This window comes from Triticum urartu, chromosome 1, assembly GCF_003073215.2.
Source record: "Triticum urartu cultivar G1812 chromosome 1, Tu2.1, whole genome shotgun sequence".
NCBI classification, from domain to species: domain Eukaryota; kingdom Viridiplantae; phylum Streptophyta; class Magnoliopsida; order Poales; family Poaceae; genus Triticum; species Triticum urartu.
Genome location: NC_053022.1, coordinates 561360271 through 561372739, shown reverse-complemented (window position 1 = coordinate 561372739; position 12469 = coordinate 561360271). Strand labels below are relative to the sequence as shown.

Sequence of the window (12469 nt, the reverse complement as noted above, 5' to 3'; positions counted from 1 at the left end):
AAAAACTACCATTTTAAAAAAATGACCAGTTTAGACGATTTAAACACGTTTATGACATGCAGGACCCACCCATCAGGGCTGACGTGGCGGCAAAGTCAACTCCATTTATTTTGACCGTTATTACAAGTGGGGCCCACCTGTCAGCATCACTCTTCTTCCTCCTCCTCCCTCTCTTTGCCATTTCCTCGAACACCTTGTGTGCACCCGCAAGCTACCTCCGCCGTCCTCCATTGCCGGCGCTCACCTCGATCTCCCCATGCCTTGATCATGTCTGGATCGGGAGAGCTCGTGCTGCCCAACCACTCCGGCGACCACCTCTCCCCCTCGCGTCACTCCGGCGAGGTCACCTCTGCCGGCGACAACCGCCACCAGCACGCACGAACCAACCTAGCCAGTACTCGCCTTGGTTCGAGCTCCCACATGAGCTCCTGGGGCTCTTCGTCGCCCGCCTCCCGCTCCTCCATGCAGGTGCAGCCGGCCCGCACGGCCAGGTGTGCCAGACGCCACCGAACTCGTGCGCCTCATTGAGGAGCTGGAGGAGGCTTTGCCTTGGTCCGGGCTCCCACATGAGCTCCTAGGGCTCTTCGTTGCCCGCTTCCCGTACTTCGTGCAGGTGCAGCCGGCGCACGCGGCCACGGCGCCAGACGCCGCCAAGCTCGTGTGCCTCGTCGAGGAGCTGCAGGAGTGTGAGTCCTTCCTGCGCACCAAGTTGCTCGAGCACAAGATCCTCAAGGAGGCCGTCGTCGACGAGCTGCGTCGGCTGGTGGCGCCGACGGCCTCGGAGAAAATTCCATCAGCTTCGGCGGCCGCTTCCACAGTTCCAGCCACCGTGGTTGCGCCGCCATTCCAGTCCCCAACCAACGCCAGGGAGGTGTTGCGCCAGGGCGTCACCATGGAGGATTTTGGAGCTCAAGCCCGGGTGCACGCGAGGTGTTCAAGGAAATGCCAAAGAGAGAGAGAGAGAGAGGAGGAGGAAGATTGCTGCTGACAGGTGGGCCCCACTTGTAATAACAGTCAATGTAACGGTCAAAATAAATGGAGTTGACTTTGCCGCCACATCAGCTCGTGTTTGGGTCCCGCATGTCATAAACATGTTTAAATCGTCTAAACTGGTCATTTTTGAAAAGTGATAGTTTTTAGTCACAAAATTAGAAATTTTTGGTAGTTATCAGTCACTTTTTTTAATGTGGTAGTTTAGTAGGACGGCAACCCTAATGTGGTAGGTTTTTGTCAAATACTCGAAAATACCTCTCCAGTCTATAAATGTTCGTTCAAGATGTTCAGATACTATGGATGACTATTCCCTGTCCTTTGGTAGATTCATCATCTAATCCTAACACAACGGCAGAATTTATAGAAATGACGATGCAAAATAGCTGAAAAACACAGCTAATAAATAATAATACATACTCTTCATGTTCCAGAATATAAGGCATATTTTGACTGCCCAGATTCATGTTTTGACTGTAATTTTCTCATGCAATATTTAGTCAACAGTCATCACATCTTACAAAAAAAACAATTCAACGCAAACGAATGATGTCCATTTTTTCTATGATAAACAACACACAAAGGTTATTTGTACTGAAAATAGGGTTGCAGATTTCTTAGCCAAACTTTCGAGTAGAGAGCACCTGACCTACTTGTGGTTATAGGATGCCCCATATGTAATGTTACAGTCTTATTACCTACAGAATTTAGAAGGACCTTGATAAATGCCACACATGTGGCACGGACACGTGTGATCCTGATAAGTTTAGTGACACGATGATGACAACTTTCGTATGACAACTTCAGTCGTAAAAAACGTCAAGGTCGGAATGCTTCATGCCGCATGGGTGGCACTTACCATTTGAGATTCAAAATCAGCAGCGTCTATTCTTTGGCTACATTGATGAGTTCCTTCTTCGGTGGAAGATCTCATGCATCACGCGCTTTGCTACACATACAACTTTATGGTGAATTTCGTCTATTTTGTAGACGCATGCATCTAATGCCCTAGATACGCAGAGTATCAACATCTTAGAAATGCCCTAGAAACATACATGCATACATTAACACGGAAAGCATCCCACCGCAAAACCCAGAAAATATCTAGCCGCGAAAAGGCAGAGGTCAAACAGACGTTCCTTATCAGCATTTCAGTTTCTGGTTCGACAGCTCGTTGTGACGAAAATGCAGAAAGAAAGGCGTTGTATTTTTTAAAATATTTTTTAGTCTAAAGAAACACGTTGTAAGTTGAAAGGTTTCATCGTGAGATGAAAAGAGGGAAAGAAACACGAGGCAAAAACCCACTTGGGATTTGATGTGATTTACCGTTCGGAATGCCTCGCGGGCCTCGGTCGAGATGCAGACCCGGCCCACGGTATAAATAGTCCCCACCCGCGCGTGCCGCAAAACTCAACCCAGGAGCACGGACACACCGCACTGCCCGCGATCCACTCGCTCTCCATCGATTTGCATGCAACCGACTCCAGATCGATCCCTCCACTGATCGCCCAGTCAAAGATCGCTCGGCCGGCGGCGCGGTGATCGTCGTCGTCGGAGGAGGAGGAGCAAGTCCTGTACGTGGCCAGCTGGGCGGCGCCATGATCTCGTGGCATGATCTGTACACGGTGCTGACGGCGATGGTGCCGCTGTACGTGGCGATGATCCTGGCGTACGGCTCGGTGCGGTGGTGGGGGGTGATCACGGCGGACCAGTGCGCCGGGATCAACCGCTTCGTCGCCGTCTTCGCCGTCCCGCTGCTCTCCTTCAAGGTCATCTCCGGCAGCAACCTGTACGCCATGGACCTGCGCTTCGCCGCCGCCGATACGCTGCAGAAGCTCCTCGTCCTCGCCTCGCTCGCCGTGTGGTCCCGCCTCCCCGTCCCCTTCGCCGGGCTCGACTGGTCCATCACGCTCTTCTCCTCCGCGACGATGCCCAACACGCTCATCATGGGCATCCCGCTCCTCGTCGCCATGTACGGCCGCCACGCCGGCGACCTCATGGTGCAGATCGTCGTCCTCCAGTGCATCATCTGGTGCACGCTGCTGCTCTTCCTCTTCGAGTTCCGCGCCGCGCGCCTGCTCATCTCGGGGAGGTTCCCGGCCGCCGCCGTCGCCGACGTGCGCGTCGACCCGGACGTCGTGTCGCTCGACGGCAGCCACGCCGAGGCGCAGGCCGAGGTCGCGCCCGACGGGAGCATGCGCGTCGTCGTGCGCCGGTCCGCGGCGTCGCTCTCCCGCCGCTCCCTCCTCGACGGCGCCGCGGCGGGGATGCCGTCGCCGGCGCGCGAGTCGAGCGTGACCGGCGTGGAGATCTTCTCGGTGAGCTCGTCGCGGAACCACACGCCCAGGGGCTCCTCCAGCTTCACCCACGGCGACTTCTCCGCGACCACGGGAGGCGGCGGCGGCGCCGCCGCGCCTGCTCTGCCGCCGCCGCCGCCGCACGGCGCGGTGAGCGCGTCCAGCTTCGGCGCGGCCGACCTGTTCTCGCTGCACTCGTCGCGGCAGCACACGCCGAGGCCGTCGGCCAGCTACGACGAGCACGCGCCGCGGGGCAGATCGACGGCGGCCGTGGCGCCGGTCGAGGACCCCAAGGACAACGTGCACATGTTCGACTGGAGCTCCGGCGCGTCCGGCGCGTCCGAGGTGAGCGGCCTGCCGGTCTTCCGCAGCAGCGCCAAGGAAAGCGGCCGCCGGCGTACCCCCTCCGACGCGACGTCCACCAACTCCGACTCCTCCAGATGTACGCCCATCAGTCTCTCTCCACATCCCCAAACTGACCCCGCCTTATCAGTATCTGATCACCTCACAAACGCGCACACGTAGCCGAACGTGAACGAAAACCTCTCTTTTGCTCAAAAATTAAAAAAAAACTCGAGCGTGAACTTTGTTGCAGTGAACCGGACGGGAGCGGCCGGCGTCGAGCGCGTCATTTCTGAGGCGGCAGCGCAGGAGTCGCTGGAGAGGCTGGAGGCCGGCACGGAGGCGACGGAGAAGGAGCAGGAGCAGGATGAGACGAAGAAGGTCGGCGACGAGGTGGGAAAGCCGCCGGCGAGCGTGATGCTGCGGCTGATCCTGACCATGGTGTGGCGCCGGCTGATCCGGAACCCCAACACGTACGCCAGCGTCGTCGGCCTCGTCTGGTCACTCATCGAGTTCCGGTACGTGATCCATTTTCTTCTTCTTCGATCGACCGGTGATGATCAGTCATGACGACGGCCGTGCCGACTCGTCGCCGCAGGTACCACGTCACGATGCCGGCGATCGTGGCCAAGTCCATCTCCATCCTCTCCGACGCGGGGCTGGGGATGGCCATGTTCAGCCTGGGGCTGTTCATGGCCCTGCAGCCCAAGCTCATCGCCTGCGGCAAATCCGCGGCGGCGTCCACCATGGCCGTCCGCTTCCTGCTCGGCCCCGCGGTCATGGCCGTCTCCTCCGCCGCTGTCGGCCTCCGAGGCACGCTGCTGCGCATCGCCGTTGTCCAGGTACGTGGCTGGTACGTACGAATATATGATTCCAGTACAACACAATACATGACGATGACAATTCCAACAAAGTACGTACGTAATTCTCAAAAACCAAAGTACGTACGTGACATGTTGCCATGTATGTACGTAGGCCACTCTGCCGCAAGGGATCGTGCCGTTCGTCTTCGCCAAAGAGTACAACCTCCATGCCGCCATTCTGTGCACCGGGTAAGCCAAGAACAATCAGTATCAAATATCTCCCCCAATAAGAATTACTCTATCTTTTCATATAACTTTATAATAAAAATACGCCGGTCAAAATCAAAAGAGGAAATGGGATAGGGCTCGATGCGTCGTCGAGAAACGTACCATTGGGGAAAAATTCTAATCCGAGACCAATTATGGGACGAAAACCTGATAGCACTCTAAGCATACCTGAAATGGAGAATGCCCTAATATGGTCAAGAATTTAGGTTCACGCCAAATGCTTATTTATTTACTATTTTGCCTTTCTACAGGGTCATATTTGGCATGCTAATAGCTCTTCCGATCGTCCTGCTCTACTACATCATCCTTGGGCTGCTATGACGGACGACTCGCCATGAACGAAATGTTCTCCCGCGTCGGAGATCAAATTGACGCAGGGGTTCCGACGCAAGATTGGTTCGGCCTAGTTTAATTGCTCTTATGCTATAGATGCAAAATGCAGCGCTGAGTTTGAATTCCCTCCATTCACAAATCATAAGGATGTGCGGCGCGTGAAGCTGATGGGCCTAGATTAGTGGGAGTCAAAGAAAACAGTTCGCACATGTTTGAAGCACAGAAGTTTAGCGAACTTCGGTTATTTCCTATTGTAACATGAAATAAACCCCGATGGCTAGTATAGTTTGTTAATTAGGGATTAAGTATACAAAGTTGTTGTGTTTTCCATACATATTTGGCAGTTAAGAAAGAGATGAGGAGAAGTTATGTTTGTTTTTCGGTAACATGGTGAAATCAGAGGAGCTGGAGAGGAGGACATTTGCCCATTCCCACATGTGTGGGAATGGTTTAACAATATCCAGAGGGTATTCCCCATTACCACCTTGAGGCAAGACACGCAAACACAAATGCTCGTTGTTATGTTGACACATCCACATCCTAGAAACTAGTCTCCTATCCCCTGCAGCCCCACAGGACCCAATGAATTTTTTTGGGATGCATGTGCATTGTAAGGTGGAGGGTGGAGATCATCGGATCAGTGAATGTGGAAAGTGGCATCGATAAGCTATGCTCTGACTCGCCTATCACCTCCCCCCCCCCCCCCCCCCCCCCCCCCCCCCCCCCCCCCCCCACCGGGCTCTAATTGGACCATGTACTCTAAGAGCCGCCCATCCAACTATTCCTCAGAGGCGGATGGAAAATCTGACAGACACTTGGCTAGATCGAGTGCAAGGAGAAGCCTGGATCGAGTGAAGAGACGTGCACTACCTTGAAATAGAAAATGGTTGTTCAAAGGAGAAGAAGAAGGATCGAGATAATGTTTAATGCGATGGAGAGTGCTGAGGGCGATGAAGCGGAGAAGGCGGCGAAGGCAGCTAACACATACATCACATATCTTCACTCGAGGGCAACTAAATGTCGGTTAGGCCACCATATAAATTGGCGACGAGTTTAGATAATGGCATTGCCACCTTGAGCTGGAAGGGAGGGCATTTGCCCCCCTCCCTCCTCCCTATGACTTTTTTCATCCATAAATTTCTAACCTAACTACTAACTACTAATGTTGGTCATTCACAAATAGAATCATCCAACATTGTCAACAATCAGAGAACAATGAAGTTGTGGTGTTAAGAACCCACACATTTCTGCCAAGGAACCACCGCTCTCACTTCGAAATTACAGGGAATTCGGGCATGAGAAGAGAGAGTAATTGGGAGGAAGCGCAGGTGAGAAATGAGGTCTTTTTTCTTTCTTCTGAAGCTTCCGATCCAATGATGTTGGATGCTGTGGAACCGATGCATGGCTCAACTATTGGCCTTCACTTCAACCTGCTTTGAAACATGCACTGAATCTGATCTAACCAAAAGCCAATTGATCAATTCTCACAACAAACACTAAATACCATGTATCAACATTGTCCAAGTCCAGTGAAGAGACACTTTCTTCACTAATCTTGTACCGATGTCTAACAACTACCGGCTACCCCCAAAAAACATGTTAACTCCATCGATGAAAAATAATATTGCCATATCGCCTCAAGTGAAACATGTAATAATGGAAAATATGGCAAGCATTTCCATATATAGCGGGCACAAGGAGCGTCTCTAGACAAACATTTGCATAAATTAACAGAGGCAAAGAGCATCTCTGATTGCAGAAGGTTTACAAGATCAGAATAGCACCATATGAACAGAAATATAGGGGCGTGATACTTCATATTGACAAAATTGTACAGGATCATGGCAGCTCCTCCGAGGAAAGGACGAGGAACTAGCTTGTAGGTTAGACATGGTTCTTCTTTGACAAAGTACAAAAAACGAGTAGAAAATTTTACATTACAGCACAAGGTTACCATAACAGATGATTTTGTGGTCTTATTTGTTGTATAGAATTCTTGGCTTGGGTTAAAGATCATTCTGATCTTGAGCGCCTATAGACATGCTGTTGTACATAGTATATACTACCGATCGCTTCTGTAACCTTCGAAAATCAGGTTTTCAGTTGAGCGATCTTCTGAGAGACGCCGTCAGCTGCATCCACGCTCTCGTATTCATCCTGGAAAATGTTGAATGGACATTGCAGCATTAACTAAGAAATTGCTCAAATTAGATATAGATATCTTAGAGATATAAACAATTAAACACTCCAAAGGAAAAAAAAAAGGTGAAAGACAGCCTGCAAGTATGGAACTCAAATATACCAGCAATTTCGTAAGAAAAGAGGGGGCAAATATATTTACTGTAGTCAAAGGACGAGCTGAACTCACATCTTTATTTTTTATTTCACCTATACACTTGGAAGCACTCATGGTTTCACTCTTCAGTAAGCTCCGAGCACTCATGAGGGGTTTGCTTATTCCATCTGTCACTGATGCATGTACTGGCTTTTCACCTGCATTCAGCTTTACTTGGTAGTCACTATCTCCGTGCTTATTGCCAATTGCTCTTTCCCTGAGACAAGATGCGAGAATTGTTAGATACAAAAACTTAAAAGGTTGTCTATTTGTAGGATGACTCATTTTATATGTATATATAAGCATCTGATCATGTGAAACATTATTCTCTATCAAATTTAACATTAAAAAATATTTGATTTAAAATCTCTAGCAACTTGCAAAAAGCAAAACAAATATGATATTTATGATGAAGTATTTATTTTGTTGAATATTCTTGCCAAGTCCAAACAGATCATCTTTGGGAAATTTGTACAAGGTTGTCAAAGGAAAGAAATTTTGGTTAGAAAACAAATATTTCGACCATAAGTATCGACATGCCCATTCTACATAAAGATATTTATTGCCTTGGAAGTATACATTTAAGTCTCGGTCAGAGCATATTACCTTGGTAAGGAAGCATTTTGTCGCAACTGTGGACTGGATTTTTCACCCTTTGCACCACCTTTTTCCAAATGAGCGAATTGCTGCTTAAAGCGATCCACCCCACTGTCAACATACATGCACAAACATCAGAGTTTGCAATATACCATCAACCAGTCATATACATATAACTGGCATAATTCAGTGTATGCAGAAGAGAGTAAAGCATAGTCATCATAAAATTCTCAACACAAGTAAATCTTGTTTCTAAGGGAAAATAATGGTCTCACCTAGGGTACATGAAGCTCATCTGGTCTCCTCCACGTAGGTATTCTTGCAACATCTGAGGATGGTACTCTAAAATCTGAAAGATGTAGAAGTTGTTAGCTAACTACAGAGTCGGGCAGCAGCTCTACTGTATCTCCACAAAATAGCTGAGCAATTGTACCTCTCTGTAAATTAATTCTCGGACATCATCTTTGCCCAACTTTCTCTTCTCGAACTCAAACTCAAGTTTTGAGATGGGCTGTGCTATGGGTTCACGTTCTGAATTTGCTAATCCGTTAAAGTATGGGTCTGTCAGGGCCTTGAAGAACATTTTCATATCTCAGTACTGAGGACAGTGATTCACCCAACATTTTCAAAGATGTAATATATCTTTATAGTAAATAGAAGTTGGTCTCAGCCATTCCTACCTCGTCAGCAGTTGGCCTATCCTTAGGATCAAAAGCAAGAAGACGCTCAAGCAAATGGAGAGCCATAGGATCGATGCCTGGAAATTTTTTGGTAAGGGGAACTTTAGGCTTCTTCCTCATATTGCTCAAGTATCGCCGAGCTTTCTCGTTCCGTATCTGCAACCATTCGGTAAAAGGGTGTAAAAGACATATGGTTTAAACATCATCCCACAATTTACATTTCATTCTATATGAAAAATATATAACATGGCGAGAGATTGTGCTGATATTGATGCCAATTCGTGCCGACATCCGTATTCCATGTAGCTCAGTAACCAAGCACGCAAACCATATTAAGGAGAATCAGAGTTTGTAAGTATTGGGCGTGGATGCAAAAAAGATACTGAGAGAAATGGAACAAGCCAATAATAAATTCATAACCATGTACACAAGTTATCAATGCAAGGTTCAATTTTGCAGGAAATTCGCATATTATGAAAATATGAAAAATAGGAAGTGGCAAAATATATAACTCCAACTGTTGTTCTAACTTGCTGGTGACAAGTGTGGAGTAAGCATACCTTAGCGAGAGATTCTGCTGAAGGAGTGCCAAGTACATCAGTCATGAGATCCAATTGATGGACAACATTCTTCCCTGGAAAGAGTGGCCTCCCTGTGAGCATTTCTGCAAAGATACACCCTACGCTCCAAATATCAATTGCAGGTGTGTACTGCAAAATTCAAAGTTCAGCTGCTTTTAGCATTTGCTAAACATGCACAGACATTAATTAAGAAACAAAGTACATCATCAAGTTTGAATTAGCGCCCAAGCCAGGTCGCTACATTCAGCTATGATTATATGAAAGAAGAGGGCAAAACACCACAAGTAACAATTTTTTGGCATTTTTACTGGGAGAGAACTTAGTGCAACATATGAAATACAGATCATGACAGGTTGAACCGACATTTGAGAACTGTAGTAGCAACTCTAAAAGGGAAGGGAACTTTAGTTGCAAAAATGGAAATTAATCAACATGTGTTACTAGTGAAATCAACAAATAGTATTGCTATGTTGCATCGAAACATATCATATTAAAACAACAATTTTGGAAGAAAATCTATAGTATGGTTATTGTGCTTTTTTAATAGCCTGGGTATTGTTGTTGGTAATATTACATCACCTTTGAGAAAAAAGAGCCACACAATTCTGGAGCACGATACCATCTAGTTGCAACATAGTCCTAGACAAGGCATGCAAAATCATCAGAAACCAAGATTTGGCTGCTCAGGATAAACATTATCTGCTCAACATTACTAAAATGGCTACCGTCCAGAATATGGCTGATGGAGCCCCGTCATTAAATGATACACGGGCAAGCCCAAAATCACAAATCTTCAGCTTGCAGTCAGCATTCGCTAGAATATTCTTGGGCTTAAGATCCCGATGGAAAACACTCGCTGCAAAACCATCATGTAAACAAACAATCAGTACAGCAACATGAGATGAAAAAGGTTGAATGAACACTTATCGATTTCCTTTGTGTAGTCTAATCACCTGCATGGATGTACTTCATTCCCCGGAGCAGCTGATACAAGAAGAACTGGTGATGCTCTGGTGTGAGATCATCGTTCGCTTTTATTACCTGATGGAGATCGGACTCCATCAGCTCAAAGACCACATATATGTCCCTGAATTCCCTCCTTGAAGGGGGGAGCATAATGTGCTTGATCTGAACTATGTCCGGGTGGCGCAGCAGCCGGAGCAACTTGATCTCCCTAAGGATGCGGGTGGCATCGGAGACATGATCAAAGACGTCATTGATCTTCTTGATGGCCACACGCTCGCCGGTCTGGGTGTCGATAGCAGCAGCCACAACTCCATAACTCCCTTTGCCAATGACCTCGCTGACCTGATACCGGTTTAACTCACCATACTCCGTGAAGAACTCGGATTCCGAGGTCTGAAAAGGAAGGAGCAAGCGCATATTGGCACCATTAGTTCAGAGAGCTAGATGGTGCTAACATACTGATTTACCAGTGGTGGTAAAACCGCGCCGAGAAAAAGAAAGATAGAACATCTCAACTGAAGATACCGATGGCCTCACAAAGATACGAAACAATATTGACGGCCTTACATGGCTGTGTGCATCCCTGTGATGCAGAGGCCGGGGTAATCCCCTTTCCGAAAAAAATACTGATGGCCTTACAAACAATGATAGTGGTGGGCAAAAAGGATCAGAAGACATGCACACAACTGGAAAGTCACTCGAGACAGCTTCTTGCTTGTGCTGGGTTTGGACTTTGGACTGAATGAATCACGAAGTGGTTGAACATTTGGTACTTTAAACAGTGTATTTTTCTGAATATATCTACCTGCTGCTACCAAAAGTGGCAAACGCGGAATCGTCAACAAGGACCAATAATTGAAAAGCAAAAGCATAACCTCTTCCACCATGCATCATGTTTGTCTCTGATGAGACATGAACAGCGAAAACAGGGCTCCCGTGACACTGCTTGCTCCTAAATAATGCCGCGCTTTATTAGGCTGTCACGGACGGCATTCATGTGTGGCGCAGTTTGCACAAGCTAATATTATGAGTTTATTATATATGACATTAATAAGTATAACAACTATCCAAGAACTGGCATTGACCGTCACCACATCAAAATCGGTGGTTCCAGGAAAACAGATCCGCAAAGAACTGGCAAGGGAGCAAGAACAGAGCAATCCCAAGGGTGGATCTTCCCCAATCCACGAAGCGAACAGAGCAATCCCGGCAGCACGGCAACATATTTCATCCGGGAGAGATCGACGGCAACCGACATTGAACGAGAACGGCGGAAGGGGGCCGCGGGGGAAGGGGACTAATTAAGGAGAAGAGGGCGCACGGCGAGCAAGGACGCACCTTCTTGCCGGGATCCATGCGTGGCGGCGGGTTGGTGCGCGCGGGCGCGCGGGGTAGGGCGACGCGCAGGCTCCCGGCCTCCCCCTCCCGGTCGAGCACAATGTATCCCTCGGGGTCGGACTCGGGGCCGTCGGCGAGCTCCTCCTCCTCCTGCTGCTGCTCCTGCTCCCAGTCGACGTGATCGTCCTGCGGCTGCGGGAGCGAGCGGGCGCGCAGGTCGCTGGTGGCGGTGGTCGCGGAGGATGTATTGGTGTGCGCGGTCAGGTGGGAGGAGGAAGAGGATGAGGCGGAGGAGACGCGGCGGGAGCGGTGGTGGCGCAGCCAGCGGATGAGGGAGCGGGCGCGGCCGCCCATACACTGCTGCCTATTCCGCGGGTGGGCCGGCGCATTGGGCGGCGGGCGTGGCGGAGGGGGGCGTGGGCGGGTGGGCTGCCCGGGCGCGGCGGTGGCGGGGAGGGAGGGAGGGGGCAGCGGGCGCGGCGCGCGGGGAGGGGTGTGCGTGGAGGTGGCGGTTGGGCAGGGGATTGATGGGTGGAACGTGGGTGGTGCTACAGGGAGGAGACGCCGTTTGAATCCTCTCTGATGTACTGACGACCGTGGGTGGCCAACACGTCCCAAACTGCTTTCTTTCTTTTAACCTGTTTTTATTTTATTTATTATTATAAATCTTTTCTTCTATGAATAGCTTTTACAAAAGGCAAAATGAATGTTAAACAGTTTCAATCATTGATTTAAATTTTCATGTCTACAAAATGAGATTTAGTTATTCTCTTTTGTCATTTATTATCATAGTACTCCCTCCGATCCTTTTTAGTTCGCATATAAGATTTGACTGAAGTCAAGCCTCGTAAAGTTTGACCAATTTTATAGAAAAAAGTACCAATATTCACAATCTGAAATCAATTGTTGGGGAACGTTG

The 12469-nt window shown here is 48.7% G+C and overlaps 2 protein-coding genes across 3 annotated transcripts; one reads left to right on the top strand and one right to left on the bottom strand.

The window, feature by feature from the left end:
- The first annotated feature begins 2552 nt into the window (after positions 1 to 2552).
- LOC125533153 (probable auxin efflux carrier component 3b) lies at positions 2553 to 5100 on the top strand. The gene is made up of 5 exons (XM_048696910.1): positions 2553 to 3729; positions 3883 to 4147; positions 4228 to 4471; positions 4605 to 4681; positions 4972 to 5100. Exons 1-5 carry the CDS (start codon positions 2589 to 2591, stop codon positions 5039 to 5041), a joined length of 1797 nt encoding a protein of 598 aa, XP_048552867.1. The 5' UTR covers positions 2553 to 2588; the 3' UTR covers positions 5042 to 5100.
- Positions 5101 to 6760: 1660 nt separating this feature from the next.
- LOC125530401 (mitogen-activated protein kinase 17-like) lies at positions 6761 to 12013 on the bottom strand. Of its 2 annotated transcripts, none has more exons than XM_048694801.1 (11): positions 11551 to 12013; positions 10200 to 10605; positions 9972 to 10102; positions 9826 to 9885; positions 9226 to 9375; positions 8666 to 8821; positions 8419 to 8556; positions 8261 to 8334; positions 7995 to 8096; positions 7422 to 7605; positions 6761 to 7210 (listed from the first exon to the last, which is right to left on the bottom strand). In XM_048694801.1, the coding sequence occupies exons 1-11, from the start codon at positions 11902 to 11904 to the stop codon at positions 7145 to 7147; spliced, it is 1821 nt and encodes a 606-aa protein (XP_048550758.1). In that variant the 5' UTR covers positions 11905 to 12013; the 3' UTR covers positions 6761 to 7144. The 2 variants fall into 2 exon arrangements, with proteins under 2 accessions (XP_048550758.1, XP_048550767.1); XM_048694810.1 differs by lacking the exon at positions 11551 to 12013 and adding an exon at positions 10780 to 11089.
- Positions 12014 to 12469: the final 456 nt, after the last annotated feature.